Source organism: Phyllopteryx taeniolatus, chromosome 5 (genome assembly GCF_024500385.1).
Source record: "Phyllopteryx taeniolatus isolate TA_2022b chromosome 5, UOR_Ptae_1.2, whole genome shotgun sequence".
NCBI classification, from domain to species: Eukaryota; Metazoa; Chordata; class Actinopteri; order Syngnathiformes; family Syngnathidae; genus Phyllopteryx; species Phyllopteryx taeniolatus.
In genome coordinates this window covers 9431855-9456286 of record NC_084506.1, presented here as the reverse complement: position 1 = coordinate 9456286, position 24432 = coordinate 9431855, and the positions used below count along the sequence as shown (strand labels likewise).

At 45.6% G+C, this 24432-nt stretch overlaps 1 protein-coding gene across 3 annotated transcripts; it reads right to left on the bottom strand.

The window, feature by feature from the left end:
• Positions 1-73: 73 nt before the first annotated feature.
• Positions 74-24152, bottom strand: si:ch211-236l14.4 (SITS-binding protein). Of its 3 annotated transcripts, XM_061772518.1 has the most exons (11): positions 23728-23972; positions 22945-23398; positions 21079-21250; positions 14142-14349; positions 13640-13790; positions 11070-11267; positions 10682-10950; positions 10469-10605; positions 9223-9344; positions 4130-4309; positions 74-4060 (listed from the first exon to the last, which is right to left on the bottom strand). In XM_061772518.1, the coding sequence occupies exons 1-11, from the start codon at positions 23730-23732 to the stop codon at positions 3887-3889; spliced, it is 2070 nt and encodes a 689-aa protein (XP_061628502.1). In that variant the 5' UTR covers positions 23733-23972; the 3' UTR covers positions 74-3886. The 3 variants fall into 3 exon arrangements, with proteins under 3 accessions (XP_061628502.1, XP_061628501.1, XP_061628503.1); XM_061772517.1 differs by having other exon boundaries at positions 22945-23972; XM_061772519.1 differs by lacking the exon at positions 74-4060 and having other exon boundaries at positions 4170-4309; positions 10473-10605; positions 22945-24152.
• Positions 24153-24432: the final 280 nt, after the last annotated feature.

Sequence of the window (24432 nt, the reverse complement as noted above, 5' to 3'; positions counted from 1 at the left end):
TGTATCAAACTGTGTATTGTCCACTGAGTGAATGCACGGACTGCTCCATAAACGCCAACTGGAAGACTCGAGGTAGTAAGAAAATGTAAACTTTATTCGCAAATTAGTCATTCTAGATTCTCTGATTTACAGAAGAGAAAAAAAACAACAACATTTGTAATGGCACAGTCATCGTAATATGTACATTGCTGATACTACAATAATCCAGGCACTCGTGTTGTCCAGATTAAATGAAGGCGTGAACGGCAGCATGTCCGCTCAGTCTGTAGAGCAAATAACAAAGCATTTCCTGCAGTTTATACCACCCCGATTCCAATGAAGCTGGGACGTTGTGTTAAACATAAAGAAAAACAGAATACAATGATTTGCAAATCATGTTCAACCGATATTTCATTGAATACACGACAAAGACAAGATATTTCATGTTCAAACTGATCAACTTTATTGCTTTTAGAAAATGATCATGAACTTGGAATTTGATGGCTGCAACCCGTTTACCACTGTGTTACACCACCTTTTCTTTGAACAACATTCAATAATTTGGTTTTTGGAACTGAGGACGCTAATTGTAGGTGGAATTCTTTCCCATTCTTGCTTGATGTAGAGCTTCAGCAGTTCAACTGTCCGGGGTCTCCGTTGTCGTATTTTACGCTTCATAATGCGCCACACATTTTCAATGGGAGACCGGTCTGGACTGCAGGCAGGCCAGTCTAGTCCCTGCACTCTTTTACGACGAAGCCACGCTGTTATAACACGTGCACAATGTGGTTTGGCATTGTCTTGCTGAAATAAGCAGGGACGTCCATGAAAAAGACATTGCTTGGATGGCAGCATGTTTCTCCAAAACCTGTATGTACCTTTCAGCATTAAGGGTGCCTTCACAGATGTATAAGTTACCCATGCCGTTGGCACTAACACAGGCCCATACCATCACAGATGCTGACTTTTGAACTTTGAATCCATAACAGTCCGGATGGTTCTTTTCCTCTTTGGCCCGGAGGACACGACGTCCACAATTTCCAAAAACAATTTGAAATGTGGACTCGGCGGCCCACAGAACACTTTTCCACTTCGCATCGGTCCATCTTAGATGAGCTCGGGCCCAGAGAAGCCGGCGGCGTTTCTGGGTGTTGTTGATGAATGGCTTTTGGTTTGCATAGTAGACTTTCAAGTTGCCCTTACAGATGTAGCGCCGAACTGTATTTACTGACATTGGTTTTCTGAAGTGTTCCTGAGCCCATGCGGTGATATCCTTTACGCATTGATGTCGCTTTTTGATGCAGTGCCGCCCGAGGGATCGAAGGTCACGGGCATTCAATGTCGGTTTTCGGCCTCGTCGCTCACATGCAGTGATTTCTCCAGATTCTCTGAACCTTTTGATGATCTTATGGACCGTAGATGATGAAATCCCTAAATTTCTTGCAATTGTATGTTGAGGAACATTGTCCTTAAACTGTTGGACTATGTTGACAAAGAGGCGAACCTCGCCCCATCTTTGCTTGTGACTGACTGAGCAACTCAGGGAAGCTCCTTTTCTACCCAATCACGGCGGCCACCTGTTCCCAATGAGCCTGTTCACCTGCGGGATGTTCCGAACACGTGTTTGATGAGCATTCCTCAACTTTCTCAGTCTTTTTTGCCACCTCTGCCAGCTTTTTGGGAACGTGTTGCAGCCATAAAATTCCAAGTTAATGATTATTTGCTCAAATCAATCAAGTTGATCAGTTTGAACATGAAATATCTTGTCTTTGCAGTGTACTCAATAAAATATAGGTCAAACATGATTTGCAAATCATTGCATTCTGTTTGGATTTCTGTTTAACACAACGTCCCAACTTCATTGGAATTGGGGTTGTACTTCAACGTAGCGCAGCATCGCTGCAACGCATTCGAGTGGGAACTTTGCAGCTCCTCCGGTAAATGGCTCGGCGGGAATATCACAGTTTATCCATTGTACATTCATTGTTAGGAGCGATTAAGACATCAATGTGCTGCACTAAGACATACGGTGATTGGATAAGATTCAGTAGACCTGAGTGTTGATACAGTAAGCGGGGCAGTCACAGAAAATGTTGTGGGACAGCAGACAGTCCGTCTGTATCTCCACATCATTTAAATAAAAGCCAAAAGAATACCATCGAATATGTTGTGTAAAGCATTGTCTCATTGTGCAAAGGTGACTACTTCTGTACATTTGATTAAGATTGCAAAACAGCCAGACTATGCAAATAATGAGGATCATTTACATCGTATGTAGTCCAGGAAGCAAATCAAAATGAAAAAGTTTACGGAGAGAAAGAAATGAATGTGATGTCGAGAGAGTGCGATCGAATGCAATTCGTCAAAAGGGCCGCTGAAAGCCAGTTGTTGTCGCTTGGACAATCAATGAGGACGTTACATGACCGCGACTGAGCCTTACAAATCATTTGCCGACCACATTTACATCCGCGCGAAGGCACCACAGAAATCAAATACGAAGAAATCATGACAACAGCAATGACTATGGCCGGGATAGCAAACAAATGAAACACTAACGGGAAGCTCGAAAAGCTGCTGGTGGCTTTTGCCTAATTTCCTCCACAATCTCATCATGTATAATTTACACAGTCTTTACGACGATGACGACTCTCACTTTTGATACTCGTTACCACAGCGAATATCAAATGTGGACACGTCCCCTGTTGAAATGCCAGGCTTTTGTGATGAGACCAAAATGAATCATTTCAAAAGCTTTTCTACTATTAATTGATCTGTAACCTTTGCAAATCAATGAATTCAAATTGCTTTTTGAGTGGGGAAGTTAAAAAACAAAAACAAAAACAAAAAACAACTCAGATAGTACGGTTGCACAAGTTTGTACACCCTTTCATAATTCAGAATAACCAATCACATTCACACTTACAGTATGTTAAAGTGCACCATCCCACAAAACGTGGGATAATGAGATCCGGTCCGATGAAACAAAGGTTGTAATACTTCGAAAAGGTTTGGCACAAACGCAACACTGCTCATCAACCAAAGAACACCATACATACACCGAAGCATGGTGGTGGCAGCGTGGCGCTCAGCTGGACTTAAAAGACGACTATCGAATGCCCTCGCTGCAGCAGGTTAGAAACAAGTTCAAAGGGAGCAGATATATTCCAATGTTACAATATCAACGGCTTGGCCTCCAGTTCATGTGGCCGACGGTACTACGGGACATTCAGGTGTCAACAGAGTGCTACACTGATACAATTAGCTTCAACATATTTAGATATTATTACATTAAGCGCTAAGGGGTTGTTGTACTCCGGCGTGCCCGTCGATTCTGTTGAAGGATTAGGTACAGCCATTCAAACGTCAGCCCGTTGGCGGAAGAAGTTCAAGTAAAAGGCTTCTTTTCAAAATGTGTGAGCAAGGCACCCAAATTGTGTCCGCACAAAGCTTTCTGCGAGCTAAAGTTCCCTCCATAAAGCCCGTTCCCATTTAATTTCACTTCGTTTGGTCTTCTTGAGAGATTCCGATTCATTTTAAGCAACGAGGGGCTTGCTTTGCTCCGCCTTGTCAAGAGCGACAGCAGCAGCTAAGAACTTTCTAGGCTGTAGAAAGGCAAAAAAAAAGATTTCTCCAGAACTTATATACAAAGAAGCAGAACAACAACACAAATCTAAATTAGCCAAGAGGTAAAACTGATTAACATTCTTTTTTAAAAAAAAAAAAAAGGAAGAAAAACGAAATTAGAAGTCATGTAGAACAGTAAAGTGCAAGTATAAGAATACATTTTTACAAGTTGTCTCAAAACAAGGCAATGAGGCAGGGTCAATGGTCTCTTGTGGAAAAAAAGTGCAAGTTTAAAACAGCACGTGTCAAAAATGAGACAGTCATAGGATAAGTCACATGTCACTCATCTTCGCCGTAAGAAAACACCCACCGCCTCCAAGGGCACAGGGTAGTCCTGCAGGAACGTCCCTCCGTCGAACACACGCGCGTTTTGGCTGTCCTGCCACTGGAAGCCCCCGTCAGGTAAGTAAATATCCCTGCTCACTGCCCCCTTCTCCACCACCGGTGCCACCAGCACCTGCAACATGCCCCAAAAAGCTCCCGTGTCTGCTTGAATGCACAGCAAAAGATTGCGATGGAAGGTTACCTCGTCTCCGATGAGGAACTGGTCGTCAATGGTGAAGGTCGCGGGATCCTCTGGACCGAGCCACCACAAGGGTCGGTAGATGGGGCTTCCCGTCTCCCGCCACTCCTCGGCGTACTTCTCGATGAGTGGTGCCACGTCCCTCTGGTGCTTTGTTATGTATAGCCGAGTTAGGTTTAACACCTGTGAGTCACGGACGAAGACCACACAATATAACATTCGTATGGAAGCATGCACGCATTCTGCATCAAAAGTAACTAAATACAGATGTTTGTTTTTTGGGGCGAGGAGGGGTATTAAGTAGCGTTTTTCTATCCTATCTTCCACTTCCTCTCCCGTGTGGGCTCTAGGGGGGTGGCAGTGGGAGATGGGGCGGGGGCGGGGGCGGGGGCGGCGCTGATGGGTCCCTGTGTTTTCCTCCCGGTGGCCGGTCGGGACGCTTCGGCGGCGCTGACGGACCGCCCTGGGTTCCGTGGCGCGGGTGGTATCCTGGCGGACACTTCCGAGATTGATTGTGCATGCGTGACGGTGACGTTGTCTGACCTCTTTGCTAGGTTTGGGGCCACAACCTAATTGCTAAACACAACTCTTCTGACTTGGCGAATTTGCTGGACTGCCCTCTCACTTGCACTCTGGATCCACAGGTGTTTAGCTATTGCATAGTTACTCCCACCAAACATACACCATACTCCAATTGCACTGCTGAGTTCACTACCCCTGTCCTGTTCTCTTTCTGTCCTGTCTTATCTTGTCCTATCCCGCCCTCACAGGGTGTAGCACAAGTGTCCTTTATAAAACCTGACTCCAATGTAATGTAATAGCTAGTGTCCTGTCGTTACGTGTGCTTATTTTTCTCTCTCTGTCCCTGCCCTCTAAATCCTCATTGTGTCCAACTGCAATTTTCAATAAATATCAATTAAAATAACCACAAATAACCACAGAGGCACGATATAAAACTGGCCTGTTGCACAGGAAAGCCTGTTCCAGCATAAAAGCTATACAGATCCTCCTTTCTGCATGACAAAGCAGCCGAGCAGGACACGTTGAAAAAAGGGTGTCGAATTTTGTAACTATATTATGTAGTGTATAACTTGCAGAGGTAGTAGAACCGGGGCGGGCACTGGGGGTTCATGCACCCCACCGCAACTTTTTGCCCTGTGTGTGTGACGTGCCCCTTTTCTCCATGAATCACGTGCTACCTCACAAATGATATGTCCCAGGCACACACTATATGACGACGTGTCCCGGGCACAATACCCTTTTTCAGGAATGGGAAATTTGGACAGCCTCACACCCACAAGCTGAAGCCTAAGGTCCAACATGAAAGGCTACAGGACACACAAAGTCCTAGAAAAAGGACACAAACAACTGCTGAATAAGATAAGTAAGAAAACTCCATTTTACCATTTCAAGGCTCAAAGTCAAATCACATTCACAACTAAAGCCCAGCTTGCTCTGCACGACAAACCCAAAGCAAGACGAACAACACCTGGAGGCAAGAATTGTGAAAGCTACTAATGAAGAAGTGCACAACACTTGGCTAAAAACATTTGACCCAATCAGAGAAGGATGTTTTGGTTAAAAGGTTGAATTTTGCTGTTACGCCACAACACGTTCGACTGAATCGGCTATCGGGAAGACTAACCTAACAGAAACTGAAGGGGAACACGTTGCTTAAAAGTGTCGGAATCTCTGTCCAATGCTAAAGGCCCACTTCCTAACTTCTCCCTTGAAGAAAGAAAAGCTGTGACATGGCTGAGTAAGGATGATGGACACGTCACAATCCTGCCAGCAGGCAAAGAGACAGGCACAGTAATCCTGAACACAAGAGACCTAACGCTGGGTAAAAATGAAACTATGGTTTCGTTCGATGTTACCTTCTTGTTTGTGTGCATTGCAACCCAGGATGCAGTGGAAACGGTTGGGCAACAGCTACTGCTTGATTACAGCCTCCAAGACAGATCCATACTGAATCCGGAATACATATTCCGCTTGGCAGAACTTTGTCTTAACAGCACATCTTTTCAATCCATGGGAACATTTTACAGACAAAAAAAGGTTGCACTACGGGCTTCGCCGTATCCCCAATCATAGCAAAACCTGAACATGGAAAAGATGGCTCTGAACTCCTTGTGGGTAATAGCTCCAAGTCATTGGTACAGATTTGTGGATGACACATGGGTTCAAATCAAAAGTCAAGAAGTGCAAGCCTTCACCGAGCACATTAGCTCAGTGGACAAGAACATCATGTTCACGCATGAAGATGTCAAAGACAATAAGTTGCTTTTTTGGACTGCCTATGTCCACATTGGGCCTCCTTGTGAACACAAACCTGGTTTTATCAGAACTCGAAAACACATCGGTGATCATTTTCCAAGCAGCCCACGGGTCAAAGAGAAAGAGCATAGGCACCTGAGGGAGGCCTTCAAAAATGTGTGGTTACCCCAGCGGGTCATTTAATTCCAGAAGGTACAAAAAAGCAAGGTGGATGAGAAAGAAAAGCTTGATAGATGATAGCGACAATACTGTAATCCCGTTCGTATCACGTCTGTCTGAGGAACTCCGAAGGATTTTCAACAAACAGAACATTCCTGTACACTTCAAACTCGGTAACACCCTGAGACAAAGGGCTGGTATACCCCCAAAGATCGGACACCCCGTACACAGAAAAGCAATCTGGTGTATGCGGTCGAGTGCAATGAGGAATGCATTGGGGAAACCAAGCAACCACGGAACAGGCGCATGTCACCACATAGACAGGCCGCCTCCTCCGCTGTCGAGCTGCACCTCGAAGTGAAACAGCACTCCTCTATTGAGGACCAACACGTGCATATTCTGGATATGTATAGCAAATATGAAAGAGTAGTGGGAGGGGCCATCTACATGAGGGTGGAAAGACCACCTGTGAACTTAGCGATACCACCTAGCTCCCACATACAAAGCTTTGGTCCGCTCCAAAGAGACAAGAAATGACAAACATCTTTTGGCCTTCATGCATTTCCACGAAGCTTTTTTTTTTTTTTTTCCAATCCAACAAAATGGATTATTAACAAGGGAGTTCCCACCCGACGATTGCTGTTCACTGACAGTGGCATCACCGCGAGCCACCTTAACAACGCTCCTTTTTTGGTGTGTTCCCAAAGAGAGTGATGCCGGATTCGCAGTCATTATTTGTATTTATTTGAACTTTCTTCCTTTTCAGGTTATTTCAGTGGCCATTGTGGCTTTTTCATTTTGTCACTTCAAGGCAGTCGATGCACACGCAACTCCTTCCGCTTTCTCCATTTGGCAATGTTACTTGAGTATTTCCAATTACGGCTCACGTTCTCCAGTATCCCATGACCCCCCCCCCACAAAAAAAATAGTTGATGCGCCTTTAATAAAATTAAAAATAATTGAAAAAACATCAGCGAGAACATTTCTAGGAATGTGCTGGGTTTGACTAGACTAGAGTGTTCTCTAAATGAGAAGCCAGATCTTTTACAACGGTTCACTTCCAATGTGACACCGTGATTCTCACATGATGTGCTCGGCTCAAACTACCGTGAAATGCCCATAAAAGTTTAGCGTAGCGGTCTGCTCTCCTCTAACTTGTCTCCTCTGTCTCACCTCATCTAAACTTTACGACTTGAGAGCTGTGCGAGAGGCAAAAAATGGAAAAGACTGACGAGCTTCCCAAAAAGCTCTATTTTTATCTCTGACATTGCAACACAAGTCACAACCAATATAATTAGCTGTCTTGCAAAGGGAAAAAAAAACAAGTCAATTGTCACGCTTGTCAAATACTCATGGAATGTTTAACTAGCACAATAAAGCCAAGTACTTTTCCGAGCGCGGTCCTCAAATTCATTATCATTCCTGCTCCGGTGGCTCTCCAGAGTGTGAGGGAGCTATAAATCTAGAGCAGGCATTATAATTCAGAACAGATGGAGCCCAAAACCACAGGTGAGGTTTGGATGGGGCCAGTCGATCGCTCCTATTACATGCGCCAGGAAGAAGACGCGGTGCGGTGCGGTGCGGCTTCCCCTCTCTTGACAAACATTGACCGTTGTCTGTTCAGGACACTCGAACTCTGGTCGACATTGTAAGAAGTATCGATGTCTGTCACCGGATTCTCGGAGACTGTAGGACATGTTTTGATGCCATGCAATGAACAGCGGGAGGGACCGAGTCGATAAGTGATTTTCCTGCAGGGGGGCAAAGCCTGTGTTTGGTACACGACGGGTATGAACTTGCACGGCTAAGGAGAGGCCATTGGCTCACACAATAGCCCGAGTCGCTCTTCTTTCCATTGTGTGACAAGAGTGGAGGAAATATTCCACTCCTTTTTAGAACACCTATTCAAAATAGTCAAAATATGTTTCTATCATCTGGAAGTAGCTTTATATTTTGTGGAGGAGTGGCACGAGACCAAGGAAGAATATCTTGTGGATTCATAATTCGAATTTCACGATTTAGTTTGCTGCCCAGCCTAGAATTGAAATGGTTAAGTCTCATCTTCCAGTATACAGTGAAGCTCGCAAATCCACAAAACTCGGATGGTGGATCGGCCAAAGAAGAATTCATGACACTTTGATGAAGACCCTGATTAAGGTAAGAATTACAGAAATACATTTTTGCCATTGGAATCTCCATGCGGGAAACTAGGAGTGAGCGTTTCGATAAACTCCATTCTTGATCCACAAATCTGTAAGTTATTATTTGAATGGGGCGAGAATCCAATCCGTTGTACAACTTACAATGAGTACATGCAAATTTAATGTTAAAAAATGAAAAGTAGTTTGAAAACACCAAATATTTTCTAGCGTTAACTGCGATTGGCTGACGAGCAGTTCGGGGTGGACCCCGCCTCTCGCCCAAAGTCGGCTGGGATAGGCGTGACGGCGCTCCCGCGACCCGAGTAAGGATAGACGCTTCAGAGACTGGCTGGATAGTAGTACTAATAATATCCTCATCGTCCACCGTTTTCACATACCCATGAAGGTGTTGTCCAAATTGTAATGGTTTGGCCCTGGCAGAGGGGGGGCCGATATTCGAATTCAAACGAGCGCAGGGTTAAGCTGGGGGGGGGGGGGGGAACCACATCATCTTTTTACCCGGTCCTCTCCGCAGACCCACGGGGGGGTGTGGAAGCTGATCACAGGGAAGAAGGACACGATCTCCAGCCACCGGATGTACAACTCCTCATCTGTGACCGCGTCTCCAGATAGAGAGCCACCTGTATGGACAAAAAAGATGGTAGATCTGCATTGTAATGGATGAAAGCGGAAACGACTGCATTCCTACAATATATGCAATTCATTTGAACAATCTGTTTTTATTCAGCATACCAACCACTTAGACTGTACGATGATATGGGCCATGGCTGGATGACTATAGATCTACGTATCTGGCAGACGTAGCTGAATTTCATTTCAGATTTCCATTGCTTTCCTTTGGATTCATTTTCACTTTCTGTCTTTTCCTGTCTGCATGCAGCCATTGTGAGTCATTATTTTCACCTGGTCTCGTCTGCTCTTTGTGTTCAGACCAGACCAAAAATGAACTGGACCAAAGTTGAGAAGATGATCACATTTATTTACTCCGTCCATCCATTTTCTACGCCGCTAATCCTCACTAGCTAACCGCAGGCAGGAGGCGGGGTATACCCTGAACTGGTCGCCAGCCAATCGCAGGGCACAATAGAAACAAATTCACATTCATACTTATGGACAATTTAGAGTCTTCAATGAACCTACCGTGCATGTTTATATATAAATAATACACCTACAGTCAACGAATGGAACCAAAATGTTCTTTTATTTCTTTCCCATTTCCTCTCTTTGTATTATTATAGTAGCTACAGTGGCCAGGGTAAACCACTTATTCCTTTACAATTCCACCATGCTGTTTACAAAACAAACAAAAACAATAGAGCACAGTAGACGCCGGTATGCGTGTTGTTTCACGTTTTCCATTGCATCGAGTAGGTTCATATTTGTGGGGGTCACCGACTCTATTTTTTCGCCCTTGTCCCGTTTCTTTCGGCCGCAAGGCTCGGTGTGTGGCGGACCTTAAGTTAAATGGAGACTGCAATTGTCCATAGGTGTGAGTGAGCTGTTAGTGAAAACTTGATACTTGTCTATGTTTTCCCAGTAATTGGTTTGGACCAGTCAGTACAAGGTGTACCCCACCTCTCGCACAAAAGTTAGCTCCAATAAGGCTTCAGCTCACCCACGGCCCCGTTGAGGCCAAGGACGGATGAATAGATGGATGGAATTTCGCCGCCTGCAGTGAACCTCTTGGAATTGTGCCCATTTTCTCATAGAAATGGGAAAAGTGACCAATAGGACGCAGTATTACCTACTGCGTCGGGAATGAGGAAGTTGTATCCCAGCAGAGTGTGATGTAGCAGAGAGGGAATGATGCCTTTCAGGCCCATTGGACTCCAGTCAGATTGCAGAGGGGTCATCCTCAGAAATACTGGCTTGTGGCTCGACCTGAGGAATAAACAGTATTATAATAAGCAGAACTCTGATTTCGAAAGAGCTGGCAAACAATTGTGACACAGTGCACCTTGTCCCGGCTGACATGATCGTGGAGTCTCCAATTTTGGCAGCCACATCAGCCAGCAGGCCGATGTACGCGTCCCCGCCCAGAGCCTCCGGTGGCCGCAGGGCCTGCTCCTCAAACAGATTCCTCTCACCCCCCTCCAGCAGAATGTACTCCATTCCCAAATGGGCTTGTAGGGATCCCACTCTGTCCAGGAACCAGCTCACCGCTGCTGGGTTTGTGACATTCAGCTTTACACAGAATTTCCCTCGCCACTGAGTCATCAACGGGACCTTCGCAATGGAAAAACATAAGCGGCACGATCATCCGCGAGCCTCAAAGAAGACGAGAATAAGCCGAGAATAAACAAAGATGGCGGGAAACCTTTACACGCACACATACTCCCACTCACCAGCTGTCCATTGGGCGCCGAGGGGAGGCTGAGCCAGAAGGCCTCGGCGCCATCCGTGAGAGAGGTTTGGAACTGCGTGGTGTCCACGCTCAGGAAAGGGGACAGAGTGACGGAAATGTTAAGAAGCTTCACAAGTGGGAGGTCCCTGCTGAGTCTCTTCGACGCCTCCCTCTTCCTGCTGTTGAGGTAGTCGTGGTCCTATGGAGAGATAAGCAAGTTGAGGACAGAGAAGTATATTTTGTGTCACACAAAAATGCGTTCGATGTGTACCTTCTGCAACAATTTGATGCTTTCATGACACATTTTCTATTCCGGCATGATAGTGCCCACGTAGCCATGTTTTGGGTGAGTTTGGTGTAGAACAACTTGAATTGAACCCCATCAAACACCTTTGGAAGAGCCTGACCCGAATGGCAGACATTTTCCGTTCTTCTGGTTGAATGGACAAAAAGTCCCACAGACTTTGGGAGACTTGTAGAAAGCCTTCCCTGAAGATACAGCTGCAATTTCTTTTCAGGTGTCACAATATTTTAGAGTCAGTCCAGCCTTCTTTTACAATATTTCAATAACAATTTGATGAACAGACTGCCAACACATTCAGATGTCCTCAATCTGTTGTTTGTCCACATTTGTATGTCTCCCAGTTCGCATTGCAAGCCCGGAGCTACGTCAAATGACCTCTGCCACAATCACTTAACAACTAAATTCATCCTTGGGAATGTTCACGGAACGTCAGATACTCATTCTATATTACCTAACAGGTTAATCCCGGGTCGTTCCCAGGTCGTGAAGCAGCAAGGCAACGAAAAGTGACATTGGCATCTATTATGCAATTGCCTCTGAATGTTTCAAGTCAGATTTCCTGGCACGCTTTTGTTTTATAATTTGGATTCACAAAGGAAATCCTATGCAAACACTCAACCAATTGTCCCCCCCCCCCCCCCCCTCCAAACCACGCACAACTATGCACACTTCAGTCATTAAATTGAGAAATACTGCAAAATGATTAAATGACCCACATTTTCCCACGTCGACCGTAATAGGGGCATACAATGTGTTTTTCTTTTTTCCTGCATAAAACTGCTATGGAAAAGAACTGACCTGTGACTGATAATTTTAGAATACCAATAAAAATGGAGGGAAATAAAAAGGTCATTGTTGGTGTCGAATTATTTCCATCATCAACACTGCATGTTTGGCCGATACAACTGGTTTATATGTCCTAGAAAGTACTAGAAAAGCTTGTATTTATTTTGTCTCACCAAGCCAATGGGTTATTCCCCTTCCATACTTTCCTCTTTTCACGGCTCCTGGAACGGGTCACGGGCAAGGTGGTGTGCATGTCTTTGGTCAAATGCTTGAACTCAACTGCTCTTTTTGACACATTATGATGTGAAACAGTGCTTTTTCCCTTTTTGAGGTCCCCGCGCAGCACTGAGCTGGTATCTGGATCCCACCATTACATGAAGTTCTTTCCCATCCAGTGTTCCTGTTACATTCCCAGTGAGCAGTCGGATTGTTATCTCTTTTCTAAAAAAAAAAAGAAATTAAATAAAATAAAAACTTCCGCCCGGTATTGACTTTGAAACACTTGATGGAGGTCCTGCTGATCTTGTTTTTTGGGAGCGTCAAAAAAACATTCAGAGAAAGAACATGGAGGGGCACAATATTGGGTGTAATTGCACAATCTCATAAAATCCCTCCAAGATACGGATAAAACCGAAACAAAACAAATCTTATTTTACAAAGACACCAGCAATCAATTTTTATTGACACTGCCCGCAAAGTATGAATCCAACATGAACCTAATATTGTGGTTGCTGTCGTCAGCAGTGTCGAACTTGACTACATCGCAATAAGAGGCCTTTTCAATATTTAGGGAATAATCAAAATCACATCTCATTAGTAGAGTAGGACACGCCACAAAACGAGGGCCCGAGTCAGAAATGATTATTATCGTTGTGAAGGCTGCGAAGTTTGGTTTTGTTTCAAGGATATTATTCGATTGTTTATCAACAGAAAAAAACCCGTGAAATCATAATGAGTCGCATTTTGCTCTTGAAGTCCCACTCGAATCGTGTCCTCTTTTTGTTTCCCGATGTTGACTCTTCGGTCAAGCGGACTTTCCTCAGCCATAACAGTGCTTGTTATCGTGTCTCCATTGCTACGAATTGTACTCGAAGTCAAATCTTTCCTCTCCGCTGAACCCGAGAATTTCGAGGAGCGCCGGTGAGTGGCGGACGACCCCGTAATTAAGCTCCTTCTACGACGCCGTTTGCGCTACTTCCTGTGAGATTATACGCGTGATGGATAACGTACAACGTACAGCGACATCGGTTAAAGGAGGCGAGACGAACATTGCCCGTTAAGCGTCAAATCAGAGTTGTTTTCGATGCTCTAAACCACATTTGGTGGCAAACAACAACAACAACAACCATTTGGAGTAAGCTTGATTTGGAACTCCAAAAAGCTGTTTTCTCCTTTATGCACAATTGCACATTCCCGGGTGGGACAGGATTTAGTCTAACCCAGTGAAGATACAAATATGTTTCGCACTACACCGCACGTACCATTTCAGAGAGGAGATTGGTGGAATGTTCGTTAAGGCTGATGATTCCATCCCCCAGCTGGTGTCTTCTAAGACGATTAGAGAAGGTCCTTAACTCCCTCTCCACTTTCAGGCCTGAATCCACATTGCTAAGTAGCTTCCAGGACGGTAGCCTGTGGGACACGGGGGAATTACACACAAATGAATTTGAGCATCTTGTAGAATGAATTTGAGATCAATACCCGCAAAATGCAGCGTAGGCTACCTTTGGAAATGAACGTTTCCTCTAATTGTACACCATTTAAGCGTCTCATGATGGTTCTACCTCAGGCACTTGACAAAATGGCCATTAGTTATTTGTAATCCAAGCAAATTCAATATAGAGCAGCCTCATGAAACGGATTGGGTATAAATCCATTCTCTTTGCGCTTTGATTTATGCTTAAGTGTGATAAAAACCCCACGAAATCCCAAATGAATCCCAATCCTGGTAAGGAACGCCTCATCCCTCTCTAAAACACGTACCGCAGCGCCTTCATGTCGGGTATCTCCCGAGTGAGCTGGGAGAGCTGTCGTATTGCTACTTGGTGTACAGCCTTCACGTCGTTGGCCACACAAACGCTGTATTGCAGCGGGAGAAGATCCATACTGGGCAGTGACTGCAAGCAGAACTGTTGTCTGCTGTCCAGCCCCAGCTGCAGCGGGACATCAGGAGACGCCAGCACAGCAACGCCTGCATGGTAGAAGACAGGCGAGAGCTCGGTTCATTGACTCCTACTCTCATCTGTCACATTTTTTTGATACAGAAAACAAATATGACCTTGATGTTCAGAACATGAAACGGTGCAACTGTGCTTCACTGCTTAAGCTCGACCCGGCCCTGGATAAGCGGAAGAAAATGGATGGATGGATGGATGGATGGATAGTGTGTCCTGAATTAATTCCCATCCATGGGAAAATATGCCTCCAATTTTCCAGGGGACTGAATGATGCACTCATCCAGGTTTGGGAATACATCCCACTGGGCACTCAGGTTAATGATATGGATTTCCATTGATTGTTTTGTTCTGAACAAATGACACCATGGAATCGATCATCTTGAATAATTCATTCCTTGAGATCTGGGATGTGTAATATTCTGTTCCCTTTAACGATGTTAAAAGTGTAAAAGTGTCTTGAAAAGTGCAATGGCTTCTGGATGACCCTGCACAGAATCAGGAATAAGTGTACATTCCAGCATGTGTTCGATCGCATTGTACACTTAGTGCAGGTGTGTCAAATTAAGAAGAAATATTTATTTTATTTTTTCAATCGTGTCTTCGAATGCAGGTGCCCTGCAAGGAACGCCGCTTTGGTCTCCAGCTACGCCTCTACCTTTTGCTGCTTCTCACCTGTTCTGACTCCTCCCATTTTTAGGAGCACGACTCCCCCTTTTCTCACTTGCCTCTCTTCCATGTTTTGTGGTTCTCTGTTCTCAGACAGTATCAACCTGATACCTAATCTGCGATTTCCATAATCTTTTCACAAGTAGCCAAAACGGGAAATTAGAGTTGTTAAACATATTAGGGCGTAAGAGTGTTTTCCGGAGCCGGCAGACAGTCTGAGAACTCACTTATGCTGCCCTCTTTTAATTTCAATAGCTGCACTGTTCTCAGGCAGGCAAGGACCAGGAACAGGCAGGATACATTTTATAATCCATCCATCCATTTTCTGAGCCGCTTCTCCTCACCGGGGTCGCGGGAGTGCTGGAGCCTATCCCAGCTATCTTCGGGCAGCAGGCGGGGTGGGGTACACCCCGAACTGGTCGCCAGCCAATCGCAGGGCACATACAAACAAGCAACCATTCGCACTCACATTCACACCTACGGGCAATTTAGAGTCTCCAATGAATGCATGTTTTTGGGGATGTGGGAGGAAACCGGAGTGCCCGGAGAAAACCCACGCAGGCACGGGGAGAACATGCAAACTCCACACAGGAGTTCACCTCAGTTGGGCATCTCTCATATGTCTGCAACGGATAATGTCAACGCGATACTTATATCAAGCACACTTCCTCCCCTTCCCACACAGGGTATCGAGTCCCCCTTTAACTCCTCGTCACATCTACCTCAATGCAGTTCGCTATGGACAAAACTAAACATGCAAAACATGAATTCAAGTGGACCAGTGGAGAAAATGTTACAGCTTTACGGAAGGATGGAGGTGGAATGCAGGCAGTGGAAAAAGAGGCGACCGGCGTACACCAGACACCCAGTAGCCTTGCGCAATAATGTGCAGCTACGGCACGCCGCGCCAGTGTGTTTTACCCGAGTGCACGCGAGGTGGAAAGTGTTTGCAAGCGTGGCTTCTTGAGTCATATTGAATTTTGATGGGAAATGACATGGTGGGGCCTCAAGGGAACCGGACAATCTAATCAATAGAGGCTGTCTTTTGACCACATGGCTCCAATGCAATGTCAATACCTGAAAAAAAAATATCAAGTCATCAATCAAAATGAGCTCCAACGTGTGATTTATGTAAGTGCGCTAGTGTAGAACACAAACAGCTCTTAGCGAACAGTATCCCGCGATCGCCAGCAAGAGTGGGACTCTATTGGTTATTTAAAGAAAGAAAGAGAAGCAGGTTTGGAGCTTTGGGTTACAGCCAAGGTGGTGTGCCCCAAGACTGAGAGGGGAAGCAAATGGGGAGGGGGCTATTTTTAGAACAATTCCTTAACCGCTCCAAGTTTCCCCTGAATATTTTCCAGCAGCTCTCGGAAGAAAATCAAAGGAGTGACTGACTGTTTGCGTGCCTTCCGATGTGCAGGTGACGATGGCAAAAGCCTCGAGCCGAATCAACTCTGCAAACACCATTCAAGGAAGGGCCGCCTTCCCCTTCATGACACGCTCATTCCCGTAGGATTTTAGGACTGGAAAAGGATCTGTTCTTCCTCTTTTGGGAGCGGGACGCGTGCTCGACCCCACGCAGCTTCTGAAGGGTCAACGCCGAATTGTGCGGCAACAAGAGCGTCGCGCAGCACTGCCGCCTCGCGCTTTTTTACCTTGTCACATATCGGTGCGTGGTTTATCATGCACGACACCTGTGTATACTTACGCACTGGACTTTGAAATATGCGAGCACATGTGCGTCCTCAGCATGAATTCCCTTCCAATGGAAACTTCGCCTCTGCGCCTAACCCTCAACAAAGTGATGGCCGCATAACTTTGATGGCGCTCCAAGTCTTACATTTCCAAACCCACTTATGGAAGACACAGTCCCACACTCAATAACCGTATACGATACTCTGTTCCGATCATTCATCTGTTTTAATATGAAAAGTGTGAGAGAACTCGGTTTCCTGAAGTGCGATCACGCAAGACGTCGCATGAAGTACATTTTTGGTTTGCTCTCAGCTGAGGATTTATCGTGATGTTAACGTCGCTCCTGTCGAAGCGTTATACAAATCCGAGTCCGATCATTGCGTACACAATCTTACGTGAACGTGTATTCATTTTGCTTTGTTACGCACGATGGAAACGGCAAATGTTCTTACAGTAGCCTTTGCATACAGGAGATGACAGCTTGCGTTGAACATAGCGCTGGCTGGCTAAACGAGTCATTCTTGAAGTGTTTCGCATCTCTCCAGTGGGCAGCTGCTCAGTGACCTTCCGAATGACACATAGCTTTCCTTTGTCGCTGAGCGGTAGTTGTCTTGTTATACTGCATTATATTTCTTTTCCTACTGTATGTCAAGCATTTCGCCAGGCTTAGTAAGTCCCGGGACGCACGTCATTTTTGTTACGTATCGCTCTTGCTTTTGAAATGTATTGTGTTTACGCTACGTCAAGATAGCACACATTTTTAGAACAATATATTTCCCCCCAAATGTTCACGATACACAATAGTATTTCCGAGAAAAACGCTTGTCATTCCTCTTACTTCCCTTGATTTTTACGGTTAGCACGTGGCAGTTAGCACTGTCAAGGCTACTTTCCGCTTCGTCTCTATTCTTCTTCGTTCCCTTTTCTACACCCCAAATCTAGTCACTCTTTTGCATAGTGCCCCTAGTGGTTGGACGAGACGCCACAGTATGTATGTATGTATGTGTGTGTGTGTGTTTTGTTTTTGTCTGGTGGACGGCAGATGAAGAGGAGGGGAGCAAGAATGTTTCTGGCACACGTTTGCGCTATAAAGAGCAGGTGTGCTCATTTATTTAGCGCCCTAAAAGAATTTCCTCATGAAAACCTCACAGTGCTTCGTTTTAGCCATTAACATTGAACTGTTTAGTCCAGGGTTTCTCAAACCGGGTCCAGCCGGGGACTCCTGACAGCGGAGGCATTTTTCCAAGGAGCCCCTCGTAATTCTAACACCAATTAAACGTCTCTTTTCTGTTCAAAAGAAAGTGGCCCAAGTCAAATCATAGTTGAAATAATGTCAAGAACAATAAATTGCTGTTTCCCTCTTTGTTTTAATGCAAAGCAATACAATCAGTCGACTTTTATGAAGCAGACTCATTGTCCATTAAGTATGGTCCACAAAAAGACACATAAAAGGAAAGTACATCAGGAAAATCTTTGTATTTAATGACAATAATTAGTTTTTACCCGATTCACTTACAAGAAAACAACAAGCATCCCAAAAATGTCACCTGCACTGTCCAGTATGCAGGTTTTTATTTCACAGTCACACAGGATGAATTTTGGGATAAAAAGTTACTGAATCAATTTCCAGCCACTGAATCGTTTTGGATGGTATCGTTCTAAATGAACCGATATTGGCCTTCAATCGAATCGTGATACGAATCGAATCATTGCTAAAACGAATCGTTACACCCCAAATATATATATATATATATTTGTCATTATGGGGTGTTGAGATGAATTTATTCAATTTTGGAATAAGGCTGTAACATATCAAAGTGCGGCAAATGGTAAGCAGTGTGAACACTTCCCAGGTGCACTGCATGCACCTTCTATCTGATTATAAAATAGACAAAAATATCAAGCAACCATAAGCACTTTTTGACACTTGTTAGAAATTGCGATCAAAATGATTTTTCATGCATGCAAAATCAAACCATGGGACATGGATCTCCTCTTATTTGTCCTAAAATGGCAAACAGGAGCGTTAGTTGTACGGACGAGCCAGTTCGAAAGGAATAAAGCATAATCACTGAACACGAAACGGGGCAGGACTGGCCTTTGTTGATAAATGTAATGACTACATAATGGAGCTGGCTACAACGAATGAATTCAAAGTGCCCCATCGGGACTCATAATTGAGAAATGTAAGCTCAATCCTCTCGAACATTGGGACATTTCCGCCCGCTTGTTTTTAAATGAATAAAGACACGGGGATCTATGACAAGTTCCGAAAGTTGGCAACACTATGAATGAAATGTCATACTCTTAGTCTTTTGTGTTTCCACTCGGTCTTCACTTTATTGTTCGCTCCCTTTTTTGACTCGGTCGGGGCCCCCGCTATCTTTAGCCGATACTCAAGGATCTCATTCACACTTTCCGCTTCCCCGCTGCACTGGAAATATCTTTGGCAGTGAAAGACAAGCCTCACAGCAACGCAGCGTCGCACTTCACCAGATGATATCAAACACGTTTGCGTTCCTCAGAAGACAGGATTTAAGCTCGGGCCAGGGATTTGTGCCCGGATGGCATCCTCAGCTTTTCCAGTTAAATGATCAAGACCTTTTCGTTGTTTTATGACCAGGACCTCATTTTTTTTCTTGAATGAGGGTTAGGGTTTTTTTTGGGGTGTTAAGGTGAGGGGGCTGAGGATGCAATATCATGGACTATGTGGTAGAAAGACTGTAATCAATGTTCCATCCATCCATCCATCTTCTACCTCCAGTATCCAGTATCCAGTTCAGGGTCACGGGTGACACACTGGACTGGATCACCCAACGTTCACAGAAAAACAACCGTTCATACTCACATCCACACCAAAGGGAAATTCCGTGTTGAATTAAGCTAACGTGCATGTTTTCGGAACGTGGGAGGAAACCCGAGTACCCAGAGAAAACCTACGCAAACGCATAAACATGAGAACATACAAACCGAATTCAAATTGAAATGTCAACATGTGCCAAACGTCCAAAAGTCATACATAGGATTTTTGTTCCCAATATGCTGTGCCCGCTTTTGCACGGCACTGTGACGTGGGGCAAGGGTCATGACTGCTGAGGCAGAGGCGCTGACAATGACAGTCAGATTTACAACTTCCTGAGCCAAACCGAGTGTCGTATTTGCCATCGTATTAGCGGCCCGACGTGAAAAAAAAAAGTCCTCATCAGCGCATGATTTTACACGGTAGAATGGAAGCTAGCTTTGTCTCCGCATAGAACAGCGGCAACGTGAACCCGTGCGCTGTCGTAAGCTCCCTTCGGTACGGCGCAGTACTGACTTCCTCGTCTCGTGCTTTTTTTGTTTTGGCGATGGGCGAAATGAAATATGTAACATATATTAGCGTGACTACAGAAAGTCAGAGCGCATATTCACAGTGTCTGCAAACATGATCTTGGAAAAGTGATGAGAGACACAAAGACACACTTGCCGATTATAAAACTCATCCGGTCGTGGCAGCGATCGACCTTTTTTTTTGAACACATTTAGAATGTTCAAAAGTCAAAAGTGAGAGGCATATCTGCAAAGTCAGTTGGGCAAAAATGACACTTTCGTCACTACAGTTAAGAACGACTCTTTCATTGCTTTTATTTGTGACTTTGCCCGTCTTTGGAAATATGTCCTGACGTGGAATTGGTCAGTGGCGCAGAATACGTTTGGGGACCCCCTGCAATGTGCTGAACAAATATCGGCGACATCATCCTTTGTTGAGCGTCTTCATCTCATTCCAGTAACAGCACTTCATCAAATACTGGCGATATCTAGACATGCATCCAGCGAGAATTGACAACCATGCGCAGCAGTTTAAGTGCGACAGTTACATACAATGGATTCTACCACAAGCAAAACCGGTTCCTCCTCAGTCCCGTTGAAGCATTCACCTCCACCAGTGGCCCATGTAACTCCCTTTTTCCCTCCAGGATCAAATTCAACACCTGGAAAACAAAAGGGCCCTCGTCCAGCCTAGGCAATTACCCCAATGTCGAAGAACTGATTCAAGATGCAAACGCTTGCTTGCTTCTCTTTGTAGTGTAATCTCTCGTTTTTGTGTCTTTCGGTCTATTGGTGGGCCACGTCCCCATTCAGTGGGGTTGTATTTCGAGGCGTGCTTTTTCCAGTAGCCACTAACATTTTTTCCGACACTCGCACACAAACGAACAAGTATATTATGCGGGGTGTGGGCGCTGGGCTAAACGTAACATCGTCCCCACGGGGATTCGCCGAGGTGGGGCCCCTTTTCTAAAGAGCACCAAGAAGCACAAAACATCGCAGCACCGCAAAGGCGTGAGGCCATTTACGGATAAACATAACATGTCGACCGACAGGAGTCACTTGTGAGCTCTTACCTGATGAGCCAAGAAAGTAGCGCTCCAGAGCTGAGCCGAACGCTGAGGGATTCTCCTCGAGATCGCTGACGACGAAAGGCTGCATGCTGGCGTTTTGATCATTTATAGGCCACGTCTGACCGTTGACACTGGCGCCGCCGTACCACGACACGTTTGTCATGGAGAAGCAGTCCTGACAGGCCAAAGGAGAAAGAGTATAAAGTTGCTTTATTCCAGATTGAGTGTTGGAGTTTTTCTGTCAGGTGAGAAACTTCACCGCTACATTTCCGCAGAGGAGGGAAACATGCACATGGCAGTGATTTTTCAGGAAATCTCGAGTTTGTCCCAATGTTTCATTTTGGCCCGCCGTGAATTGGAGTTTGACACCCTCGAGTTATGTGATGCCATAAATGCCGAAGACACGCGTCACCCCAAAAAAAAGGGGATGTCTTGTTCCAACAGCTTTCTATACTCAAAATGAATGAAGGTTAATTGGCTTCTGAACATGCATGTCCTTTTATATAGTCATACACCACTTCATTAGGTACACCAGCACAGGATTCAATGTGAGAACTGTGTAATGAATGCTCCTGCTTAATTATGGTGGTTATAGTTTGCAGCGGAGTATCACACCAGAAAGCTTTCAAGAACAAAAATATAATATATCCATCCATCCAGGGGCACAGGGCGGGTGCCGCAGCCCATCCCAGCTGAGCACACCCTGGACCGGTCGCCGGTTGTAGTCCCGGACGACTGAACGCACGGTGCCTGCACCGATCAAGAAAACAATAATACAAATATTTTGCAATCCTAATCTCTGCAAGGTGAATGCTTTTCTGGTGCTGTCAATCGAAAGAGATCTTTATTATCTTTGTCAAGGCTGCTTTTTGACAATGGGACAAAGCTCCTTTATGCTCTTTAAATCTGAGCCCTGTTCAAGAATTTTAGGAGGGCTGCCCAGTGGTCAGCTGAGCGGCACCCAGCCGGATTTGGGAAATGGTGTGTTTGGAAAGATTTTCCGAGCTCATGCAGCTGTGCCACATGACGGGGTGTTACGGTGGGCGGGCACGGATTAACCTCGCCGAGCATCCCGGTGGTGAAATCTGTTGGAGAATTAAGCTTAGGGAAAGTACAGCATGTGCCAGTCTGGTCAAAAACATCATCGCTTTCCAGTTACGGTGCTGTGAACAAGTATTGGCCCCCTTTTGCATCGTTTAAAAACAGCATTTGAAATTCACTTGGATTATATTTGTCTGATATTTGCATTTGTTTGATGATCTTAAAGATGAATAAAGTGGGGGAAACTATGCAAAAATATGAGAATTTGAGAAGGCACACGATGGCAATCGTAGAATTCAGCAGTTCAAATGCAATAATCAGCAGATTCTCATTTCTTGTCAATACAACTATCAGAAATGGGAATTGTTCTCTTCTATTGGTTCTGTTCTGATGAGATCAGTGTGTCATTGCGAATTCAATCGAGGAAATGCCATCATTCGACAACAGAAAAAACAAAGTCCTGAAGTGTGCAGCAAAATCCAATACAAAAAGAACAAGTCATTGGACAACAGTTGGCAATTAAGTGTATGAAGTGTATACTCGGTGAGGTTCTGAATGCTTGGTGTGTAAGATTTCAAAGTTTGACCTGAGTTACGTTGATCTTTGAACTTGTGACGTATGACGGGCGAGCCTTCTTTCTCGATCGTCGGTGCGCACGTGACAAAATATCCAATTATGACTCACCCTTCCACCAAACATCGTGGATCGGTAGAACCGCGCGTGCATTACGCTGCGAATTGGCTCATTCGGTAACTTTGTTTGGGCTTTGGCTTTCATGCATGCGCGCACGGTGAAGGAAATAGCGGGGGAAGGGAAAACGCAGCCCACCTTGAGCCGCACGTGACACCGCACCGGCGTCCAGGTCACGCTGTAGCACTCGGTCTGCGTGTCCTCCTCGTTCGCATCCAGGGAGATTCTGATCTCGGCCACCGCCTCCCACGTGTAGCAGAACTCGGTCTTGTTGAGCCAGCACAGGTTCCTGACCAAGGGAACCTCCAGGTCAGGGCTCCCCACGTCGCCGACGTCGATCTCCACGTAGGTCTTGTCCTCCGTCAGGGTCTGGATGACCAGCGAGTGGGTTCTCCTTTCCCAGATCAGTCCGCTCAAGGTCCCCTTCAGGATCCAGTTCTTGTTGGGCTGGTCCACCACTTGCCAGTATATGATCCCGATGGTCATGACAAAGAAGACGGCCACCCCGAGACACGCGATCGCTCCTTTCCACGTCTCGTTCATCTCCTTCAAGCCCGTGTCCCATGTTACCTCCGGAATGGGGCTCGGGTTCCTATTTCGAGCGTGAGGCATGTTGATTTTCACGTCAGCGAGACAAAAACAAGCAAACACCGACAAATGCTGCACAAAGCTCTGTGCGCCAAACCGCTCTGTTGCTGCGGCATCATGCCATCGCGGTACAAGTGGAGCTATAGATTGATATTGACATTGGTTTTTGCTTCTCTCTGTCTTTTCTTATCCGCGCTCGCCCTTACACCGCGTGGCACTTTGTCAACTGTGCCAGCAACAGAGACATGCCCATGTGAACACAATCGGTGCGGGTAGCAAAAAAAAAAACAAAAAAACAAAAAAAAAAACTGCAGGAATGGATAGTTGACTTACCACATAGCGCCGAGGTTTGAGGGGGGAACAAAAAAAACAAAAAAAAGTGCATTGGCCGCAGTGACGTGTGGAGCTGCCCCAAGCTGAGTTTGGCAGCGGTGCCCACGAATAGCAGCGAAGACGCGCGCGCGCTCGCGCCCACGCCGGCTGACGTAACGCCGCGCTCTCTCTTCACATGCAAGGTGGAGAGAGAGAACTGGTCGAGCTGCGGTGTGGGCGAAGCGGCCAAGGTCGACTGGAAGAGGGAGAGAGACCCCCCCCAACTCCCCGCCACCACCCCCAGGCGTGGCCGCGCACTATCCGTGCGTAAAGAGACAACAACTTTGGACACTTCGGGTGCACGCTCACAGGCGTCATGCGGGAATGGACACTTCGCATCCCTGATCCACATGCCACAGTCTTTTCTTGTTTCAGGGGCGATTCTAGGAGCAGAGGTCGGGGTGCCCTACGCCCGTCCGAAAGCTATTCAGTCGCACCTTGGCTTTAATAGCGCCACAATCACAGGTCGTCAAAACAACGAGCTTTTCTCATTCCAATTCAAACAGAGGACTGCGGCGCTGTGTTTCACCACCCGAAACGTTTTCGCGCTAAAGGAGGAAAAAAAACAAAAACCAAATAAAAACTCCTACCAAACATACATGAGCTTGAGAGACTTCGCACAGTACATTCATTTGGACTTTGGACCACCTGTACATATTAGTAGTA